At 41.9% G+C, this 21,967-nt stretch overlaps 3 protein-coding genes across 4 annotated transcripts; all 3 read right to left on the bottom strand.

Moving 5' to 3' along the window:
- Window positions 1–2,952: 2,952 nt before the first annotated feature.
- Window positions 2,953–9,355, bottom strand: api5 (apoptosis inhibitor 5). Its single transcript, XM_034534307.1, has 14 exons — window positions 9,041–9,355; window positions 7,838–7,999; window positions 7,386–7,479; window positions 7,139–7,204; window positions 6,785–6,936; window positions 6,419–6,625; window positions 6,000–6,104; window positions 5,366–5,455; window positions 4,761–4,942; window positions 4,517–4,610; window positions 4,373–4,429; window positions 4,017–4,096; window positions 3,766–3,908; window positions 2,953–3,616 (listed from the first exon to the last, which is right to left on the bottom strand). Exons 1-14 carry the CDS (start codon window positions 9,110–9,112, stop codon window positions 3,537–3,539), a joined length of 1,584 nt encoding a protein of 527 aa, XP_034390198.1. The 5' UTR covers window positions 9,113–9,355; the 3' UTR covers window positions 2,953–3,536.
- A 966-nt stretch (window positions 9,356–10,321) lies between these two features.
- On the bottom strand, window positions 10,322–16,595 carry samm50 (SAMM50 sorting and assembly machinery component). Of its 2 annotated transcripts, none has more exons than XM_034534320.1 (15): window positions 16,439–16,595; window positions 15,241–15,351; window positions 14,884–14,985; window positions 14,702–14,789; window positions 14,475–14,581; window positions 14,148–14,278; window positions 13,737–13,824; window positions 13,276–13,404; window positions 12,594–12,665; window positions 12,392–12,478; window positions 12,119–12,189; window positions 11,762–11,829; window positions 11,522–11,677; window positions 11,221–11,362; window positions 10,322–10,567 (listed from the first exon to the last, which is right to left on the bottom strand). In XM_034534320.1, exons 1-15 carry the CDS (start codon window positions 16,457–16,459, stop codon window positions 10,522–10,524), a joined length of 1,419 nt encoding a protein of 472 aa, XP_034390211.1. In that variant the 5' UTR covers window positions 16,460–16,595; the 3' UTR covers window positions 10,322–10,521. The 2 variants fall into 2 exon arrangements, with proteins under 2 accessions (XP_034390211.1, XP_034390213.1); XM_034534322.1 differs by having other exon boundaries at window positions 11,522–11,668.
- A 600-nt stretch (window positions 16,596–17,195) lies between these two features.
- Window positions 17,196–21,569, bottom strand: si:dkey-42p14.3 (EF-hand calcium-binding domain-containing protein 10). Its single transcript, XM_034534378.1, has 4 exons — window positions 21,427–21,569; window positions 19,379–19,543; window positions 17,461–17,551; window positions 17,196–17,351 (listed from the first exon to the last, which is right to left on the bottom strand). The coding sequence occupies exons 1-4, from the start codon at window positions 21,536–21,538 to the stop codon at window positions 17,306–17,308; spliced, it is 414 nt and encodes a 137-aa protein (XP_034390269.1). The 5' UTR covers window positions 21,539–21,569; the 3' UTR covers window positions 17,196–17,305.
- Window positions 21,570–21,967: the final 398 nt, after the last annotated feature.

The following is a 21,967-nucleotide window of genomic DNA, read 5'->3' as shown; positions in this document are numbered from 1 at the left end:
AGTCTGGACATACGGGTAACACATACCACGACTAAACTCACAGCGTATGCAGCAGAGTGTAGTGAAAGACACATGTCAATCATCTTGTTCAGTCAGAATGCTGCTCTCAACCTTTTTGTCCTCCTCGGGTGCATTCTGGGTAAAACCCTGTGTGGTTTAAACTGCCTGATTCAAAGTCTCGTGAGGTTTCAGCACCACGGACAGTTCCCGTCAGCTGAACTTTCACTGGGAACAAGATGTCACGTGGTGCCAGTTGTGATTAATGCAATACATTGTGCATAGTGCAATAAATAAATAAAAACTTGGTTTAAACAATGAAAAGAGTGATGTAGCGTCTCCTCCTTTCGAGACTAAAGGAGACGGGAATGCAAGCGAGCAGGAGGACTTTCTTTGTTGCATATGTGGATTTTCTTTTAGCACTTCTATCTCAGTTAAGAACCTTACTAATCACAAATATATGTTTCAATGTGAAAGACGTAGCTGGTTATTCTCATAACATGTTGGTGATAAGGAGAGCTTATAGTACAAATGGTTAGAGGCCTCCATGAGATCAAATCTCCCACTCACAAACTAAGGCTATATAAAATGTGGCTCATTTATGATCTAAAAAATAATAATATAATTTGGAGAATTTTCTCAGATAATCTTGTAGCGAAAGACAACGTCCACCATGACAGTTTAATACAACTGAAGGGGAAACATTCAGCAATCTGCTCTCCAGGTCGTCGTGTAAAAATTGAGTTGACCTTTGTGTATCAGAAAAAGCAGGAACTCCGGATCGAATTTGTAATTACGGCATTTAAATGATCGCAGGCGGCAGTTTGGCATACGACTAAAATACTTTTTGCTATTAAATTATCTAAAGTTGCACAACAACAACAAGCTCAATCCACAAACACATCAGTGTGGCCTGACACTGCACTGCCACTATGTCTGTTGGGGCGGTGCAGGTTTCTAACACCTCCACCTCCCAAACGTTGGTACTAAGGTGAGGGAACCCAAAGGGTTCCACCAGGTGCTTCAGGACTATTGATTTACCTTCACTTCTACTCTCACGTGGACTCGTACAGTCGGTCCTTCCTTCTCTCCGAGGGTCGTCTTCGCTTCCTCTCCCGCTGCTGCTGCCGCCCACTCCTCCTCCTCCACCACTTGATTATTCTTAGCTCTGCCACGTGCGTGTGTGTGTGCGTGTGTGTGTGTGCATACGCATGTGCCAGGCATCTTTGGTTGGCTGGCTGGCTGGCTGGTTAGGGAAATACCTGGTCACGATCAATGAGGAGAGCGTAATCCTGGTCGCATACCGCCCCCTAGTGTCCTGAAACGAGAACTTGCACTTAAAATCAAGTCACGACTAGAGATCAAATTAAGGGGAACAGATGTTGCTTCAAAAGAGTACATTTTGAACGTTTTCGCTCTGCAAAAAAATACTAATAAGACCAGGAATAGACAAGGCTCTTTATCACTACATATTGTGGGTCAAAAAAAAAAGAAAAGGGGACAGTATGTGATGTGAGGATATTTTTTTCTGTGTCTTTCTCTTCTCTGCATTGCAGTTGTTCCTCCATGCGGCCGAAAGAACTTGAGCAGAAACACAAAGGGAAAAAAAAAAGAAATCATGAAAGCTTTAAGTGACTCGTCGGGTTGGGGATAAAAATAGATTTCTGGTTGCTCTGAGAGGAAAACCCTGGACTCGATCGCCCTCTAGCGGGAAGATTCTGCAACGACAGGAGACCGTTCATGGAAGAACAAGCTCCTTTTTTTATTTTTTATATTACTTCTGCAATAAAACAATCTGCTGTATCGTTCAACAATGTCTTAAAGCGACCACCATCTTTATTTCTGATCAATTTATAGAATAGATTTAGTTTTTTTGTTTGGAAAATGGCACCTTTAATATAATTAAATGAGATGTAATGTGTCTGTATTTAAGGGAATACAGTACACGTGAATAGGGTGCAAACAAGAAATCTCCTCTGTTGATTATTTGAATCATAGTAATACTGTTTTTGTATTGCAAGTTTTCTGAAACATTAATTCCAGTATTTAGGCTTTATCTAATGCACTTTTTTTTGGAGGAATTTAGGAGAAATCTACAGATGCAAATAGACAAGTGTAGTGAAATAAACCTAAATGTGCATTCTGGATGTTTTCTTTACACTGGACTGAAAGACAGAACAGTTTCACCAGTGCATGAAAAACAATGTCTCCATACAGGACTTTGAGAACAATGTCCATCCAACAAATGCTGCATGTTAAACATCCTTCTGCATGTAAAGGAAGACGATAAAACAAGTTACGGGTTTTATCTTCATGTAAATCCTTAATTAGACAGAAATGTGGCTGATTTAGCGTTTGGACCATTTAGACTGCATGTGGACTTGTTCCTCCGGTTTCATTTCTGGGTACATTTTAGGTGAACGATTTGGAGTTTTACACTTAGTTAAAGTGTAGCTAATACTCAGGGCTACAGGAATAAAACTAGTATCTGTGTAGGTAAGTTTAGTTTAAACTTGGGTTCTTGGGTCAAACGAAAGTTAAGAAAATCCATCTTTGCATGAACTTTCAAAATAATTTGATTCTCAATGGAAATCAGATGGTAAAATAAAAGTAGTGGCATTGGAAATTAGGGCAAATATTAAACTGAAAACAATCTCAAGAAAAGTGTGTCTAAAGGATTTTTATAGTGGACCTCGATAGCTTTATGTTCTGTTCATCTCATCAGAATTATACAAAGTTGTTTAGGACTAACAGTCAAGATGAGGGCTTTGGCGTAATAAAGTCCACTTAACATTAATTATGATGAATTATAGTATACATAGTTTGTGTAGGAAAACGGGCACATAACAAGCAGTAGAACGTAAAATCAGCAGAATTGCGTGGCGTTGCATATTTGTCTAGTTTTCAGCTCAACTCCTGCAAACTTTAAACATAAAACAAGTAAAAAAGGACAAGAAGGTTTTATACTTCCATACAAGTTTATGATAAAAATCCAATGAAACATCATTGAGTCATACAAAGTAGAGCATAGTCAGCCAATTCAACTTAAGTTCTGAAAAAAAAGAAAAATAAGATTAAATTTAAAAAAAAAAAAAAAAAAAAAAAGGTAGAAAGAAACGCATTCGTCCACGTTCCAAACAAGAGGATCTTTATCTCTTCCTACAACGATCCGACAAAAATATTCATCAATTACAACGTGGCAGTTTTTCCACAAAAATACACAGAATATTTTTTTAAAATTATGGGATGGGGGGGGGGGGGATGGGGGGGAGAAAAACCATCTAGATTTACGTTAACTATCGCCTTGGCCAAAAGGATTATGGGGAGTAAATGTTGAAATGAGTGCGCCAGTTGTCTGAAGACGGGAAACAAAACCCCATATTATCCACAAAAAAAACAACAACAAACAAAAACTGGATGTAGGAGTTGGATGATGAAAAAGACGTGGAGACCATTTTAAAAAAAAAGTAGAGTAGGTGCCAAAAATATCCTGATGTGATGCAGTTCAATGAGCAATATGTACTGTATGTGTGCGTTTCTCAGTAGATTCGGCCTCGGCTCCGGTTGCCTCGGCCTCCGAAGCCTCGTCCTCGTCCGCCCCTGAAGCCGCCGCGCTGCTCTGGAATAGAAAAAAACAAACAGATCAGCGTGGAACTACGATAAGATGGAAGAATAATGCATATTAAAGATAGATATTCAACATTATGTTATATAAAAAAGGCTGCACAACGATGTGATTAAAAACCAAAATCCCACAGTGCTCCTCACCATAAGTGAAATTGCCGATGGTTGCGCTGAACTTGCCGCTGGGGGGATTGTAGATCTGCCGCGCATCCCTCCGGGGCTGAGGAGAGACCTGTTTGTTTGTGCTGCCGCCGGAGCCGATCTCGTCAGCGGACGGGCGCTTCGGTCTACACGAGCACGGAAGAAAAGTAGGTGAGGACCCCGAAAGGGCAGCAAGGACACACGGATGCTGTGTGTGTGTGTGTGTGTGTGTGTCATGGTGGGAGCAGACTTACGCTACTGCCTCCGACCTCTGGATGGGTTTCCAGGACAGACTGACTGTGCTCTTGAATGATGGAGGGTTGTGGAAGAGATCCTGGAAATAAATAAAATAAAAAAACGGTTGGTTGCAATGCAGAGTTTACGTTGTATTAGGTTACCAGAAAAAACAGAAACCCTGTACGTTGTAAAGCAATCCTATGAAACAGTTTAATAAAAGAAAGCTGCTTTGTTTACGTCTATGTTGGTGCAGTGGATTATCATCGTGAGGCATTATTTATTTCTCTAGATCCATAATCGGTGTGAATAAATCGTGTTTTCACATTCTGCAGCTTTGCATAACGAGTAAAGTAAAGCCTGAAAACACTCTCACCTTGATGAGGACGTTGATGTTGTTTGTGATCTTGAGGGCCACCACTTTGATCTTATTCTGATGACACAAAGAAGACGGGTTAGTGAGATCGAGTTCACAGCGGAACTCATTTCCATTCCTGTTGCTCGTCCACACATCGGTTACCTCGTCCGTCTTCAGAGCGTCTCCGGACTTTCCTTGCAGTGCTACTCGCAGCTGTCTGATATAAACCTGCAGGCCTCTGGCAAAATACTGTAACCTGTTTGAAAACACAAAGCACATTCACTCCCGTAAGAACGGTGACGACGACGGTGAGCTAAACCATCAAAAAAACACACCCGACGTGCCATTTCTTTTTTTATAAACTGCACGAGATTTTTTTCTTCTTCTTAGCGTGCAGCTCCCTCACCGGATCTTGAAGTCTTTGAGGCGCTCGGCGTCCACTTTCTCGAGGAGGAAGTCCGGCAGCTTCTTGCCCAGCTGGTGGAAGCCGAAGAGGAGACACTCCACGTAGCTGAACTGCAGTTTGGGCTCCTCGCTCGCAGAGTTCTCTCCGTTCCCGACTTCTTCTGGTGGCAGCGGCATGAACTCCTGCAAGAAACAGGGGGGGGGGGGGGGGGGGGGGGGGGGCAGTATCTTTGTCAAACCGCTCGGACCATTATAATGTTTACTGGAACAAAAAGGGATATTTTATTATTCTACCAATATATATTTGAGCATTATCATCCATTACTAGCCTGCACTAAAACTACAATAAATCATTACAATGGGGGCCATTGTTGTGAGCTCCGCAAGTTGATTACAGCAACCTCTTTGTATCGTATAAATAATATTAAACAACTCTGAAAGCAGTTGGTTTAAATACCGATACCAGGCGGAACAATCTGACCACGTAAAGTGAACACGTTACACACCGCTAATGAATTACCCCAAGCCGGAAAATCAATCCTCTAAATATAATATATCAAAATTCCTCAATCTCAAAAGAAAAAGAATAGGGCAATCGTATCTCACCAGCAGCTTGGTGAACAGCATGTTGAGGTTGGGCTCCAGCTTATCCATGTCTCCACAGAACGGACTCATCTCCGCCAGCAGCTTCAGCACCTACACACACACACCACTTAGCGGATCCCCTCACACAGTATAATGTGCATTGCTAATGAGAAAACAGTGTTGCGCGGTGCAGACTAATGACCCGTTAGCAACATGCAGTTGGCTGACACCTCTGACAGGTGGCTGCCACGCTGACTTTGTTTACGACTACAACCGCTCACCAAATGTCAGACGGTCGGAGTATCGACTTCGCACCAGTGGACATATTCGTCAGGCCTCTCAGAGCGGAAGTGCCGATTCAAGCTGAATAAATCCAGGTCGGGCCAACTGGTCTAAAGGCCAAACTGGCTTGTAAATTGAAACCCTGACTAGCGACTTTCTTTTTTTACTGGGATATGTGAGGGGAAGCTGGTTTCGAAGGTGTTCAACATTCTGCATTAAACAAAATCCTAAATGTTATTCAACAGAGAAACAAGACTCTCCTGGATGATGTAACAACCATACTGGTTTTCGTTATGGCCACCGGGTTTTAATCATTTTGACACAGCAGACGAAGGGCAGGAAGATCAATGAATATATAAAAGCAAGAACTCACCTCCAACTGAATGTCCAGCTCAGCCACGGGACTGGTCAGGGAACTGAGGTTGGGCAGGACGTGTTCACAGAAGTAGGTTACAAAGCGCGTGGAATGGACATTTTTCTGCAAGACAAGAGAAAACTATGATTAATTTACATTTTATTTACAGTGAACACATTAAATAACACGAATGCTTACCTATGAGATGAACAAATGTAAAAACAGACGACATGCACCAACTTTCTTTCATCAATTATTTTTATAGTTTTATCCCCCTTTCATGCAAATAACTAGTAAACTGAAAATCGTAGCAAAAGCCAGTCGAGGACGTAACTTTGGGCTTTTGTGATTAGCAAACGTAGATATTATTAAAAAAACCTTTACACTATTTTGTAAACTTTTTCCAAGATCCGTGAAAGTGCATTGGTTGTACTCACAGAGAAGAGGGGCAGGGCTTGTCGTGTGCACTGCAGCAGGCGGTCAACAGTGTCCGGGTCGGTTGGGTTGAGGGCCTGCTCCAGGAAAGCCTGCTCCACCACCAGCTCCACCAGCTGCTGCCGCCCGTTCACCGTCTGCAGCACCCGCAGGCCCGAAACGACGCGCATCAACAGAACAAATTCCTCTCCGGTCACATCCTCCAGCACCTGAAGAGAGAAGAAACCCCTCATAAACACGTGTTCTTATCAATCTTTTAAAACAGGCCAACAAATAGAACATCAAAAAAATACAAACAAAGTGATGTAGTTTGATGTATATTACCAATGTTGCATTCAGAAGTACACATTTTTACACTCCTTGCTTACCTTCTTTGTCTCTGCAAAGACGTAATCCTCCATCTCCTTCGTCATGACTTCCTCTGGCAGGGTCTTCAGTTTGCTCGACAGGAACTTGATGGCCCGTTCTCGCACGATGTCCTCTCCTTGCAGGATCTGAGAGAAGAGGCCTCCGAGAGTACCTGAACGATAAGAGACATGTTTGAGACATTCCTTAACCAAACATCAGTTTACAACCAACCACCTCTACAAGCAGAAAGATCCCTCACTCTTGGATCTATACATGTTTAACAGTGTCCTCTGCTACTCTACAGCTCTGAACTGGGTTGAAAAGATAGGAGAGCATAATTTTGGCTCAGTGGGGGGGGGGGGGGGAAAGCTTACCCTTAGCATCTATCTTGAAGATAGCAATAAGGGATCCAGTCACTTGGTTGAACTCGGCTGTATCATCTGGAAGCACAAAAAAAAAAATCAAGAGATCAATAAACTATTGATTGACACAAAAAACAGATAATGATATTCACAATGGATCACAGTAGCAGCGCAAGTAAACATGGCAGGCGAGGTAGAATAGAATACCCAAAAAAGGACATTGAAGTATCTTAAGTGTTTGGCTTGAGGCATCCAATACCTGTCTGAAGGAGCTGGGTGAGAATATCTGCAACTCTGAGGATGTTCTCGCCAGTTGCGAACCGCGGAAGCTCCTTGATGGCCTGTCGTCGGATCTGAACAAAGACAAGCACACAGAGGGGATTGTTATGATGGAACACAAATACGTTGTCAATCTCTAGAGCTTTCCATTGCAATATAGTTGGTAAAAGTGTACTTCCTGTCAGAAACTGCATTTAAAAAAGCACTGCAACGGGAAAAACAAAGCCCATTTTAAGAGAAACGTTATTTCGATTGCTCTGAATGTTTGGTACACGTCGAGAAATTGACAATAAAAGCTGAAATGTTTATGTTGTCGTGTTTAGAAATCTAGGAGGTTAATTCCTAAAAATCGCCCGAGGAACACATCAAGCCCACACATGAAACAGCAAGTTAACCGGGTACCCAAACACAGCCGCGTCCTTCAACACTCACCGACACATCCTCATCTTCACAGAGATCGAGCTGGGCGTTAATGGCCGAGTCGGCCAGTTCCGGAAAGCTGCTGAAGAACTTGGGGATAAACTGTGCCGCCAGGCGCTTCTCCTTCGGGCCACCCTTCACGCCATCCAAGATTACTTGGTAGGCATCTTTGTGCTGCAGAATAATAATTAAAAATAAACAGATCAATAAAGATGAACAATGTTCAGATTAGCGGCATTACAAGTCAACTCATATTACTTATTAAACTTTAGGCATTGAGTTTACGTGGTTGTTACAAAACACTTACTCGGGTAGAAACGGCTGTATTGTATGTGTGTTTACAACGGCGAGGAGGAAATGCTATGAAACTAGTCTGTTTTAGGGCAGAAATTGGACATTATGTTCTTGTGTGTGATCGTGTTGATGCATTTAACAAAAAAAAAGGTACTTTTAGCAATGGTGGGGTTATCCCAAAGCCTGTGAAAATAGTTGCATGATACCCCATGTTGATTCTGGGGAAAACAGGATATACCAGGCTCTGCAGCATCGATTTTGACCAGTGTTTTTTAAATCAGTCAGTCTATTGTGGTCCTCTAACATTATGGAAAGGCAACACTGCACCTCTTTAACGGACAGGCTGGTAAGATGCGTGTTTTACGTTCGTTTACTACAATATAAGGCGCCTTTACGTCTAAATTACATGTGGACTACCTAGTTCCAGATTTGTGTGAGTCTCAAGAAAATAAACAATTGAACCGCTGTTCCTCTGTTATAACAGGAGGAGCACAACTTGCAACAAAAAAACCCACCTCGTCTCATAAATTGAAAATAAAGTCAATAATTTACACCAAAAAACAGATTTTAAAAAGTTCCTCTTAAACATCGTATTGAATGAGAAGCAATGCGGTGAATTTGTCAAGTTTAATAATTGCCCTTAAAAATCAATTTTCCGTTGATAAAAACGCGTTAGTTCCCAGATGAATCCACGTTTGGAGGACGTACAAAGTAATTGTAACCGAGTCGGTACCGCGGATATCAGGTCGCCGAGGAGGAGGAGGCCCCAACGGGAGCACGGGCACCCGGGCTAGCTTCATACGGTTAGCTTAGCTTAGCTCACAACAACGCTACGTAGCTCGTGGACGTGAAATAAGTCGCCGCAGCTAAGCGACGGCGCTTCACACGCGTTTCAAAATGAACGAGCTCTCCCTTATTTACCTGACTGAGGTTGTCCTTGGCGTCGGCAAGGACCCCGTAGCTCCGATACAGATCCTCGATAGTGACCGCCATCAGCGTGCGTGCGCTCACAGATGAGACCGCCGATAAAAGAGCTCTTCTACGGTCGTTTTTTCGCTCCTGCGGCACACACAACGCCGTGTTATCGGGGATATGTGTGTGTCTGCTGAAGAAGGGGACGGGGAGAAACTTCGAGAATCCTTTGAATGAAACGCCTCTCTACGGTCCGTCTTCCCGCAATCTGTGGTGTGCAGGCTAAAAAAAAAGAAGGCTAAAATGCTACGGAACAATGAGTTGAGTGCATGCGCGGGTCGAGCCAATCGCGTGGAGACTCGCAGCACACGTGACCACTGGTGTGCGCCGAACCGATGCGCAGTAAAAGAAAGGAGAAAAAAAAGAAGACCTATTGTAGGTCACCGAAATGTTCACAGCAGAGGGCTCTGGTTCAAATGACATGAAAACAGATGAATACATTAAGCTTATATTGACAGAACTCCCTTTAATTAAAAATATGTATTATATTACTCTTTTATTTTACAGTGCTGCCTTAAGTATACTTTTTTTTTTTTTTTTTTTAGGTGTGATGGGAAATGTTCACCGTGCTAAATGTACATTTCTATCATGAGAGCGACATCTTTGGAGACCTCACTCAACAAGACCATAAATAACAAGAACGTAAATAAGGTTTATACCGAGCACATTTTGTTCGCCCTCCTGCAGACTAAATTATATGTAAATCCTCTTGTGGAGGACTCAGGTTGATTCACTTATCATATTGTATGATGATTGAACCTTAATAAAGATCATAAAGACAAGTTCTGTGTATACAATATTCGTTATTTCAGCTTAATACATTTTGCAGCGTCGTAATTGTTTGAATCTTTAAGTCTGAAATGTATTCCTTACATTTTTACTCATATTTTTAACTGTAAATGTTTCTATTTGCCTTTGTACTGCCTTTGTATTCATGCACCAAAACAACAAGACATATTCCTTGTATTCCTTGCCAATAAAACTGTTTCCGATTCAAATTAAGCCTGCATGACAAATTTACAGGTATTGATTTTTTTGGATGAACGGTTTTGGTCTTTGTGACTTGGTTGTGAAAAAAACTGAAACAGTGAGAACAATCTCCAAATTCAGATCTTTGCTCATCAAGTAATCGTGTTACTGATGGTTTTTAATGTATAAAGCTGATATGTAAATCCTCTTGTGGTAGACTCTTGTTCGTTCACTTGTCATATTGTATGTGATACACAGTAATCTGACTAAGAGCCCTTTATTTAACTTCTGACAACAAATAATACTAAATAAATAAATCAGTCAGTGCAAACACTTTTACTGAACTAATGAGTTGCAACAACAATTCTGTACAAGCAATTTCCTCTTACAATAAAAATGTTTCTGGCATAAAATTAATGTTGAAACACAAAAGAAGTTTTCCAGATCCAAAACATGTGGTTTCACAGGAACCTGATTCCTGCTCCGAACTGGAACCCGTCACATATCCTGCAAGGAACGGAGAAAGCTGATTATTTCCAGTGCACATTGAGGAAAATATGCAGCTTGAAAGGAGGTGCTCCTTTCATGTGGTATGCAATGTTATCAGCTTGACTTTTGGCCAGGAAGAGTTTGTTTTGTTGAAGTACAGAAAAGCATAACTATATCGATGATTTAGACAACGTGGGGTGAGGTGTTTGAATTTGATGGCCGCCTGTATGCATTTGAGACGGAGTAAACAGCAGAAGTGATCCTACAAATTGAAGAACGGACCAGGAGAGACAGAGGGGGGTGAACCAGCTGCTGTAAGGCCACAAAAGCTCCGGAAACCGGTGGTGTTAGGGGCGACCTCAGCTCGGGAGGGGTCAGCTCCTCCTGTCCGTGAGGGAGACACTGAACCGTTGCTCCCCGAGTTTACAGCAGCCTCCTCATTTATGTGACAAATTATAATTTCCAGATCAAAGAAAAACATTCCCCTTTAAGTGCATTTCTCTCATGTAGATAAATGTGTTGAGATGACGAGACGCAGCCGTCCAGGCAGTTTGCTCTGGTCTCTCCCCAAGTTATTCATTCATTGTCTGTTTGCAGGGAAGCTTAATGGAGTTTAAAGAGTTCCTAAAGTGTCCCTTTCAAGTGAATCATCTTAACCCAACCAGCCGTACCTGTCTCCACTCTGGACTCCCATCGGAATGCAGTAATTCAGTTCCAGTCTGGCAATGTTCCCCAAACGCAGCACAACCCCGACTCCGTACGACCAGCGGATGCATTCGGCAAGTTTCTTCAAATGTGCTTGTGGCCCCTCGCCTGAGTAAGAACAAAACATACGCATCAATATTTTGAACTCGGTCCAAACCTGAACAAGAAAACGACTCGACCCAATCCTTCCTAACAGAATTGTGGTCCGTGAAACATGAGCCTTCAACAGTCCTTACAGAGGCGCTTGTTCCCTGTCCAACTACTCACCATAGTTGAGATTACAAAGGTTTCCGGCATTGAGGAAGAAGTGCGTTCTGAAGAGGTCCCCAAAGCCCCCTTTGCCTGGTCTGAAGGGTAGAGGGGTGTAGAGGTGGAGGCCCCCAGCCCAGTAGCCCTCTCCTCCCAGGTAGTCGCCTGCCATATCAGTAATTTCCAGCACACAACGTTTCAATTAACCATCAAACTTCAGTCTGGTTACCGAGCAACTCAGCCAAGTTAATGTCTCACCTTCACTCTGCGGGCCCATACTGTACATACTGAATCCCCTGATGCTGGTGGGGCCCCCGAGATAGAACCTATAGGAGGAGGTCGACAAAGACACAGAACATGTACAATATGCAATATGAGCCGGCTGTGAGCACAGAAACAACCAGATAGTTAATTACGTTTACGACTAGGACATGTACACTACATCTGCAATGTCCATCGCAAATAAACATATACAATTCACTTAAAAACCATAGAAAAAGAGACTTTTGTTTGAGAATCATCGCATTTTTAAGTTTTCTTCATTATAATTTGGTAAAATAACCGGCTAAAGTTGTCTGGAGTGTCAAGTATTCAAAATCCATTGCGGTTCTGTACCTGTCGGCGATGTTCGTTGGCTTGTCGCCGATGGGAAGGAGCAAACCGCCCCACAATGAGGCAGAGAGGACCTGGAGGAGAGAGCCAAAGGGTTTAGTGTCAGAAAGACTAAATGATGACGACACCAACCAAGGCATTTGGAAATTAATCTTCTGGTCATTTAGTTCATTTGTCTGCAAACAGACCATTCTCACTTAAAAGCCCGAGTCTATTAAATAGTCTCTCAAGATTACCGATCCTAGCTTTGCTCAATGTTGAAATGTAGAATCTCACCGAGTCCCAGAAGAGAGTTTTATTGAGCTGTATCTCAAAGTCCTCCTTCAGGAAACTGGCGTCTCCCCCAGTGTAACCAGCAAGTTCCTACACAACCACAACACAAAGCGTCAGCCTGCTTGCACAAGATCAGTGAAACAGTTTTTTTTTTAATATAGCAATAAAAAGATAGATTATTCTGGCTTAGTGTTCAACAACAAACCTGATGGATCTTCATCAGGGCTCCTTTCCGGGGGAGAATGGAGGAGTTTCTGGTGTCGATGACCATCGAGTGCTGGAAAACATAAAGACAACTTTGCTTAAAACTGGTTTAGTACTACATTGTCTTTTTGGATTTTTCAAGTTTAGATTTTGGCCTGTAGCTTTTGAATCTTAAATCCCCCCCACCCAAAAAAAATGTCCCTAGATTCCGTGGGTCCAAATGTACCCATACATATAAGCCACGCCCATATGCATCTACGTCTTATATCCACCATTTTGAAATTGTGTCTTTTCTGCTATTCCTGAAACACGTTTTGAGCGATCGCCACCAAATTTGGTACAAAATATCTCTCGACCAAGCCGGGAAAAGTGAGTTTTTGTAAATGTAGCTCCAATGCTGTAAGCTGGGCTTATATTACATACATTGTCATATCTCCTGAATGCCATGTGCTATTAAAACCATGTTTGGTTGACACATGTGTTGCCGTTTGGTCAACATCTGGCGCTGCAGCAGCAGAATCTTAACTGCAAAGCAATGATACCTCAGGAACCGTTAATTCAATCTACTTTCAATATTAATACACCTTTTAACAAACAAGTGAAAGCAGCGGAGGCGGGGCTTGTGGGGACACGTCGTCGGCTGCGGGCCTGTTCATATTCCATGTAAAATATGAGGCAAATACCGAAAGTGAGGACTTGAGGGAATGGCCGCTCTCCTCCCGGACGGCGAACGAGGCGGTGCGGGCCAGACAGCCCAGCTCCCTCCACACGCCCTCCCACTTCAGGGTTTGGTTGGTCTTCCACACTGGGAACTGTGGGGTGGCAAATTGGTAATTTGACACCAGTCTTATTACTTTTGTTTGTCATGATCTCATGCACTCGTGTCTTAAAGGCTTATGTTGGTAGGTCATGATGGGTTAATGTGAGGAGAATACATTTCATCCATCTAATGTAATAAAACTGCTTTCCAGATACTGGACTTTATGGTCCTAAACAGAACATTTTGATGCCTTCCATCAGGTCAATATTCAGCTCACTTTGTTAAAACACAACCTAAATGTGTTAATTCGTGATAATTAGCTTTACATTCAAAAACATGTAACTCCACAAAATGAGAAGAAGAAAAAAACGAAACAGTATTTACGCTCAGTTCTCCAGAGACGCCTCGATCCGTCTCCCTGAGAGAACTCCATGGAAACTGACCCGTTACTTTGTACACGTTGAGTGAGATACTGGAAGTAGGAAACATGAGGAAATGTCAGTACCCTGCTAGGATTCCCTGAGGTGATTAATCACACACACTCACAGTACACTTGTGTATAGTATTGTTATCCGTTTACCTGTGCGCTTTATTTTAATTTTATATTCTATTGTAAATGGAACATTCATATTTCTCGCACAGTTTATTTGTCTTAATAGTCTTATTGTCCAATGTTATGCACCACCCACCAAGATAAATTCATTGCATGTCCAACATACTTGACAATAAATGGTTCTGATTCTGATTAGACCTTAAAATAAAAACAAGTGTGTCCTATGGCTGTTGATGTCTTACTTGCGTTCAAAGTTTCCTGGTTGGGGTTTGAAGAACGACAGGCCGTAGGATGTTTCTTTGGTGCCGTAGGAGAACTGGAACGTCATTTTCTCCGCCCGACCCAACACATTGGGCAACTTCAGGCCCAGTACCTGACAATGAAAGCGGGAGAGATGATCAGGGTTTTAAAAATGGTGTATTTAGGAGGCAGTCACACTGATCTTTACACCGAATTGGAATAGCAGTGCTACAAACGAAAGCTGAAGCGTCAGAAATATTATCTATAGGTAAACGAGTGCATCGTAGCCAATGGAGCGCGTGTCCTTTCAGGAAGTAGATGGCGCTCACCATGCTTCCCTCGTTGTTTCCCACCATGGTGTTGTAGCTGCCCGTCATCCGTCTCAGCTCGGTGACTTCGAACGTCACGTCGAGGCCGTTGGGAAGAGCATGCTCGCCTGAAAGGGGAGGGGGGGGGAGAGAGACAACGAGTCAGACGACCCGGTCTCACGATTAATCATAAATGTACATTCCTTTGAAAAGTGCATCTGTGTAATCATGAGGCTGACTGACAGTACCTCGGGAAGTGTCGATAACAACTTCCACTTTTCTGAAGATACCGAGACGCAGCAGCTTCTGTCGGGCTTCGTGGGACCTTCGCATCACCTGCACAACAAGATTTTTTTTTTTTAATGTACTCCAAAAAGCATAAATTGAACAACCATCGATTCGTACAGATGTATCAGCAACGCGCGCCTACGTCAATCAAGTTCTTTGCCTGGAAAACTTCTGCGATTTCATAAGTCAGCACGTCATCCTTGGTTCTCCCGAGCCCATCTATGTGCACCCGTTGAACTACGACCTGTAGAACCGAAGACACAAACAGCATTGGGAATATTTAGAACACTGTGAAAACAAACAAACAAACAAAACACTTGTTAATGGCGTTTTTCCCTTCTATAAAAATGTCCACTAAAAGCTGCAGTTCGCCCGCATTCCAGGTTGTGTTTGTGGGACGGCTGTGGAGGCGAGGACTCCCCGACTCCTCTGCTGGCGAAGCACAAACAAAAAGCGCGGAGACAGTTTGATTACGGCCTGGAAACAAAACAAATCTCACATTCTTGTTCTCGAGAACTTCTTGCTTCGGCTCGTGCTCGATGTCCGGAGCCTCGATGTCGTCGGGTTGAACTCCGAGCTCGGGCCCTCGCATGGGCAGAGGGTCCAGGCTCTGCAACGCAATAAAAGAGAAGAGGGGAAACAAATGTAGAGTCACAACCTGAGTTCATATACCGTGTTTGACCAATATGGAGAAAAGTTTACATTATATTACACCAAGTATTCTCCACCACAATGAAGAGCCCAGCAGCAGAGTAGAGCTGCAACGATTGCTCCATATGCTGATTATTTTGTCAATTAAATTTATGATTCAATCGGTCGAAAAAAAGTCCAAAATGACATTTTTAAATGTCTTGTTTACGTTGAATATAAAACAAAGACAAGCAGTGAATCGGCACACTGGAGAAGCTGGAGCAAGAAAATAAGTGACTTGATGAATAATTGAAGAACAAAATAGTTGCTGACTAGTTTGTCATTAGACTTGATTATGCAATTCATTGTTCCAAAGCTACACCACACCATAATAATGCACGGAGATACAATTTACATAAAATATCATTAACATTTTTTTTTGGTGATATCAAACAAAAAAAAGAGTTAATAGTTTGGTTGGTGACACATACATTTTATTATAATGTATGCATTAGAACAATAGGAAATGTTGCATGGGGAAAAAATAAAAATACAGGAAAATTAAGGATTTTAAAAAAGTATTACGAGCAGGACAAATGAACAGAAGAGTAAAATCAATTTAAAAGATTCTTTGGCGTTTATATTTATAATATATTTAGTTTTTTTACCATGTAACTGGAGGTGTAAGGACAAAGCTCCATATGTAATCACACAGCTAACAATAACACTGATAGATGTAGTACATTGTTGTTTACTCTGGCCCGAGAGAATAACATGTAAACAACACTTAGTGTGTCGTAGCTGTTGTGCTGCAGCACGACTACAGGGAGTGGAGGAGCCACGCGCATCTCAGTCATTATAAACATTTATATCTAAATGCACTAAAGTCTTTACGTTTTCCTTTCGTCAAAGACTAACTAGCAGAATGAGTCAGCGGCCGGTCGCACCGCGCTGAGCCGACAGTGAGGCCCTGATTCCTGCAGCTCAGGAGCCGCAGCTGTCAGACAACCGAGCACACGGAGAGGTCACGCTCACGCGCCCACGCGCCCACCGTGACGGTTCCTTACCCTGGCGTGGACGGTGCCCATGCTGAGCTCCGCAGGGCGCTGTCCCGGTGGATACCGGACGAGGCTTCGCGTGGAAAAAAGGCCCACGAATTTAACCTACAAGTAACCGAAGAGAGAGGCGAAGGGGCTCCGTATAAGGAGGCGGCGGCCATGTCACTTCCTGACCACGCCCTCTGCTGGGCTCGTTCAACACAGCGACGCTGCGTAATGTCAATAATAGATAAATACAGATAATTGCATTAAAACAATTTTTAAATATACTACCGTAATATTTCCAATACTTCTATTTTTATGTTGTGTCAAAATCTAAAATATTATATCGTCCTAGTATTTAATGTATTAACAATAAATACAAATAATTAAAACAAATATGAATAATAATTACAATCATGATCATAATACAACTATTACAGCAACAGGCTTAAATCAAATATAATTAAAATAAAATAATAATAATAATAAAATAGATCAAATACCTGTCTGGTGAAAACATGCATTATAAAAAATATCTTCCACGTATGACACATTGTTAAACTGACCAATGGCGTGAATTTAAAACCACTGGGAAGTAATTTGGTTTTATTTCAATATCAGAGTAAAGAGGAAAAAATAATCATCAATCAGAACTGGGCTACAGAGCTGCGATGTAAACTCTGTTATCTTATACTTCTGGGTTTTAGGATCAAATTCCCCCCCAAATATAAAAATGTCATAAAAAAAAGGCTGGTGAATACTTCAATGAAAATGACAAAAAATCTGAAAACACATTAGCGGTTTATTAAAAAACAAGACATAAAGCCCCGATGGCAACATCTAACTTCATATGAATGAATAACACATCCGCCGAATGGAACAACAGACAGAAGTTCACAGTTTTTCATATGTTGCTGAGCATCTCTGCAGACCTCGACTCCTGTAACAACAAAATGAGACAACAATGATCTCCATGGCATGGGGAATTTTAAAATGCACGGTGAATATTGTCTTTGTGACGTTGTTCAGATTTTACAAGGTGCTCTTACGCTTCTGTTTTGAAGGTTTCATGGGATATTCTGTCTTCATTTACACCTTCGGGACATTCATTGATATCTTTGATCCCCAGTGTGGTCAGAGCTGTCAGGAAAAAGGTTATGTCACTAGTTGTTTTAGTCCAAAGAGTCATTTGATTATATTACATTTAGCTGTTTGAAGCAATAATTAGGTGAATTAAAAGTATCTTTATGTGACGTAGGATTAAATAGGCAACCACTATTTTTCTGAATACAGAAAGAATGAATTTGAACCAAAAAAATGCACATTTCACGAGTGAGCTTAGAATTTTATTGTTAATATAAAGAAAAATCAGATTACATTACATGTCATTTAGCTGACGCTTTTATCCAAAGCGACTTACAATAAGTGCATTAAACCATGAGTCCAAACTCAGAACAACAAGAATCAAGCAAGTACAATTTCTTCAACAAAGTTAAACTACAAAGTGCTATCGGTAAGGGTAATTTAAGTGCTACCAAAGTGCTACTACGGCGCTACCTTCCCTATTCAAGGTATAGTCGAAAAAGATGTGTTTTTAGTTTGCGACGGAAGATGTAGAGAGTTTCTGCTGTCCTGATGTCAATGGGGAGCTCGTTCCACCAATGAGGAGCCAGCACAGCAAACAGTCGTGACTTTGTTGAGTGTTTAGCTCGAAGTGAAGGAGCTACAAGCTGATTGGGTGTACGGTTTGACCATGTCCTGGATGTAGACCGGACCCGATCTGTTCGCAGCACGGTACACAAGTACCAATGTTTTGAAGCGGATGCGGGCGGCCACCGGTAACCAGTGAAGGTCACGGAGGAGCGGAGTAGTGTGGGTAAATTTTGGGAGGTTGAAGACCAGTCGAGCAGCTGCATGCTGGATGAGCTGTAGAGGTCGAAAGGCATTAGCAGATAGACCTGCCAGGAGGGAGTTACAGTAATCTAGCCGTGAGATGACCAGAGCCTGGACCAGAACCTGGACCAGAGCCTGGACCAGAACCTGGACCAGAGCCTGTGCCGCCTTCTGAGTGAGAAGGGGTCGTATTCTCCTGATGTTGTACAGCATGTACCTACAGGAGCGTGTTATTGCGGTAATGTTGGCAGTCAGGGAGAGTTGACTGTTGAGTGTCACACCGAGGTTCCTGGCAGTCGGAGTCGGAGCCAACACTGAGTTGTTGAAGTTAATAGTTAGGTCGTGGGTGGGAGAGCCTTTTCCTGGAAGGAGGAGAAGTTCAGTCTTGTCCGGGTTAATTTTCAGGTGGTGTGCGGACATCCACTGAGAGATGTCAGTCAAACAGGCAGAGATTCGTGCTGCTACCTGTGTTTCGGATTGGGGAAACGAGAGGATCAGTTGGGTGTCGTCAGCATAGCTGTGGTAGGTGAAGCCATGCGAGCGAATGACAGAGCCGAGAGAGTTGGTGTACAGAGAGAAGAGAAGAGGACCAAGGACTGAGCCCTGAGGGACCCCAGTAGTCAGAGGACAAGGTTCAGACACAGATCCTCTCCAGGTTACCCGGTAAGTGCGGTCGGTGAGGTAGGATGAGAAGCGCGGTGCCTGAGATACCCAGGTCCTGGAGGGAGGAAATAAGGATCTGGTGGTTCACTCTGTCAAAGGCAGCGGAAAGGTCTAGAAGGATAAGGACAGAGGAGAGAGAGGCTGCTCTAGCAGTGTGAAGCTGCTCAGAGACAGCAAGGAGGGCAGTCTCTGTTGAGTGGCCTGCCTTGAATCCAGACTGGTGGGGGTCTAGAAGGTTGTTACTGTGGAGATGGGAGGAGACTTGGTTAAAGATAGCTCACTCTAGAGTTTTGGAAAGGAAGGGGAGGAGAGAGACAGGTCTGTGGTTATACATATTTAATCATATTGAAAGTGTAAATATTTCTCCGCCACAAGAACACCTATAATATACTGTCCATATCACATGCTCACCCTGCTTATATTGGGCAAAAGTGATGTGTTTTTGATTAGCGGGGTCCAGTATCCCAAAGACTGCATCCAGGTTGGCTTTGTTGAACAGACTGGGTCCATTTATGTTGCTCTGCTGAGATATCTTCAGCAGCTCCAGCTGCTCCACCAGAAACTCTCTGGGCTTCTCTGAATGAAGGAATAAATCACAATGAATCAATGCTATTAATGTTTCTGGTAATCAAAAGGTAAATTTTTGAACACTTCAGGGAAAAGTTTCACAAACTAAATATATGGAGTCAGAGCAACAATCTCAAATCAATACAATGCCCAAACAACCATAACTAGTAAAAATAAATAATAGGACAATGCAAAAACTGATACTTTATTTAAATAAGTAAAAGGGTGCTAACACCTAGCTAGATATAGCACATGTTATGGTGTTTTCATTAGCCCGCCTATAACACATGTTGTGGTGTTTTTATTAGCCCACCTATGTTGTTGTGTTTTCATTATCCCACTTATAACACATGTTGTTGTGTTTTTATTAGCCCAACTATAACACATGTTATGGTGTTTTTATTAGACCACCTATAACCTGCTTTATGGTGTTTTTATTAGCCCACCTATGTTGTTGTGTTTTTATTAGCCCACTTATAACACATGTTGTTGTGTTTTTATTAGCCCACCTATAACATGCTTTATGGTGTTTTTATTAGCCCACATATAACACATGTTATGGTGTTATTATCCCACCTATAACATGTGTTATGGTGCTGTTATTAGCCTATAACATGCTTTATGGTGTTTTCATTAGCCCACCTATAACACATGTTATGGTATTCTTATTAGACCACCTATAACATGCTTTATGGTGTTTTCATTAGCCCACCTATAACATGTGTTATGGTGCTTTTATTAGCCCATAATATGCGCTATGGTGTTTTCATTAGCCCACCTATAACATGCTTTATGGTGTTTTCATTAGCCCACCTATAACACATGTTATGGTGTTTTTATTAGACCACCTATAACATGTGTTATGGTGCTGTTATTAGCCCATAATTTGCGTTATGGTGTTTTCATTAGCCCACCTATAACATGCTTTATGGTGTTTTCATTAGCCCACCTATAACATGTGTTATGGTGTTATTAGCCCGCCTATAACACATATTATGGTGTTTTTATTAGACCACCTATAACACATGTTATGGTGTTTTCATTAGCCCACCTATAACATGTGTTATGGTGCTGTTATTAGCCCATAATATGTGTTATGGTGTTTTCATTAGCCCACCTATAACATGCTTTATGGTGTTTTCATTAGATCACCTATAATAAATGTTATTATGTTTTTATTAGACCACCTATAACATGTGTTATGGTGCTGTTATTAGCCCATAACATGCTTTATGGTGTTTTCATTAGCCCACCTATAACATGCTTTATGATGTTTTCATTAGCCCACCTATAACACATGTTATGGTGTTTTTATTAGACCACCTATAACATGTGTTATGGTGCTGTTATTAGCCCATAACATGCTTTATGGTGTTTTCATTAGGCCACCTATAACATGTGTTATGGTGTTTTCATTAGCCCACCTATAACATGCTTTATGGTGTTTTCATTAGCCCACCTATAACACATGTTATGGTGTTTTATTAGACCACCTATAACATGTGTTATGGTGCTGTTATTAGCCCATAACATGCTTTATGGTGTTTTCATTAGCCCACCTATAACACATGCTTTATGGTGTTTTCATTAGCCCACCTATAACACATGCTTTATGGTGTTTTCATTAGCCCACCTATAACATGTGTTATGGTGTTATTAGCCCGCCTACAACACATGTTATGGTGTTTTTATTAGACCACCTATAACACATGTTATGGTGTTTTCATTAGCCCACATATAACACATGTTATGGTGTTTTCATTAGCCCACATATAACACATGTTATGGTGTAACACATATAACACGTATTAATAGAGTTATCTAGCAAACGAAACTCTCGTTTCTCAGAGGCGGAAGTTAGCTTGTTGTGTCGGATCATCTTAAACTCTGACCGGGTCTGTAGAAGAAGAGCATGCTGGTCAGGTTCTCCAACAGCTCGGGTATTTTGTGCTTCTTGAGATAATCAGCGGCGTCCTGCTCTCTCTGCGTCGCCATCTTTTCCATTGCACTCGTGTTTACACGCGTTGCTATGATACGCCAACTTCCAAACGTTGAGGCGCGCGCGCACCCACACGCTCGCGCCTGCGTACAACTGTGTGGTCCCTCAACGATACGAGACATCCAGGCAATTATTATGCAGATATTGTGTATTGTTTCATTAATTATTATGCAGATATTGTGTATTGTTTCATTAATTATTAAGCACATATTGTGTATTTTTTAATTACTGAATTTCCTCTGTAATGTGTGAGGTTAGGAGGTTGCTTCTTTTGTCCCAAACCCCAAAATATCAAATTGACAACAATATAGGCAATATAAGCATCGCATCTTCACATTTCAGAAGCTGCAAATCAATTATCAAAATGCTTGATAACAAATGTTGCGTGTTTGTACTCATTTCCATATAGAGTAATAACTTTTACCACAAAGTAA

The sequence above is a fragment of the Cyclopterus lumpus genome, chromosome 6, assembly GCF_009769545.1.
Source record: "Cyclopterus lumpus isolate fCycLum1 chromosome 6, fCycLum1.pri, whole genome shotgun sequence".
Classification (NCBI taxonomy): Eukaryota; Metazoa; Chordata; class Actinopteri; order Perciformes; family Cyclopteridae; genus Cyclopterus; species Cyclopterus lumpus.
The sequence above is the reverse complement of the archived record's forward strand: the minus strand, read 5'-3'. Positions and strand labels throughout refer to the sequence as shown.

What these genes read in the sequence shown, in the direction of transcription:
- samm50 (XM_034534320.1), bottom strand. Translation starts at nt 16,459, where the DNA reads ATGGGCACCGTCCACGCCAGG. An exon ending in AGGCAAAGAACTTGATTGAC is followed by an intron (nt 14,790 to 14,883) that starts GTAGGCGCGCGT and finishes CTTGTTGTGCAG; the next exon opens with GTGATGCGAAGGTCCCACGA. An exon ending in CCAGGAAACTTTGAACGCAA is followed by an intron (nt 13,825 to 14,147) that starts GTAAGACATCAA and finishes TCCTACTTCCAG; the next exon opens with TATCTCACTCAACGTGTACA.
- api5 (XM_034534307.1), bottom strand. Translation starts at nt 9,112, where the DNA reads ATGGCGGTCACTATCGAGGATCTGTATCGGAGCTACGGGGTCCTTGCC. An exon ending in CTTCAAGATAGATGCTAAGG is followed by an intron (nt 6,937 to 7,138) that starts GTAAGCTTTCCC and finishes CTTATCGTTCAG; the next exon opens with GTACTCTCGGAGGCCTCTTC. An exon ending in AAGCCCTGCCCCTCTTCTCT is followed by an intron (nt 6,105 to 6,418) that starts GTGAGTACAACC and finishes CTTGTCTTGCAG; the next exon opens with AAAAATGTCCATTCCACGCG.
- si:dkey-42p14.3 (XM_034534378.1), bottom strand. Translation starts at nt 21,538, where the DNA reads ATGGAAAAGATGGCGACGCAGAGAGAGCAGGACGCCGCTGATTATCTC. An exon ending in TTTTGCCCAATATAAGCAGG is followed by an intron (nt 17,552 to 19,378) that starts GTGAGCATGTGA and finishes TTTTCCTGACAG; the next exon opens with CTCTGACCACACTGGGGATC. An exon ending in GAAACCTTCAAAACAGAAGC is followed by an intron (nt 17,352 to 17,460) that starts GTAAGAGCACCT and finishes TTGTTGTTACAG; the next exon opens with GAGTCGAGGTCTGCAGAGAT.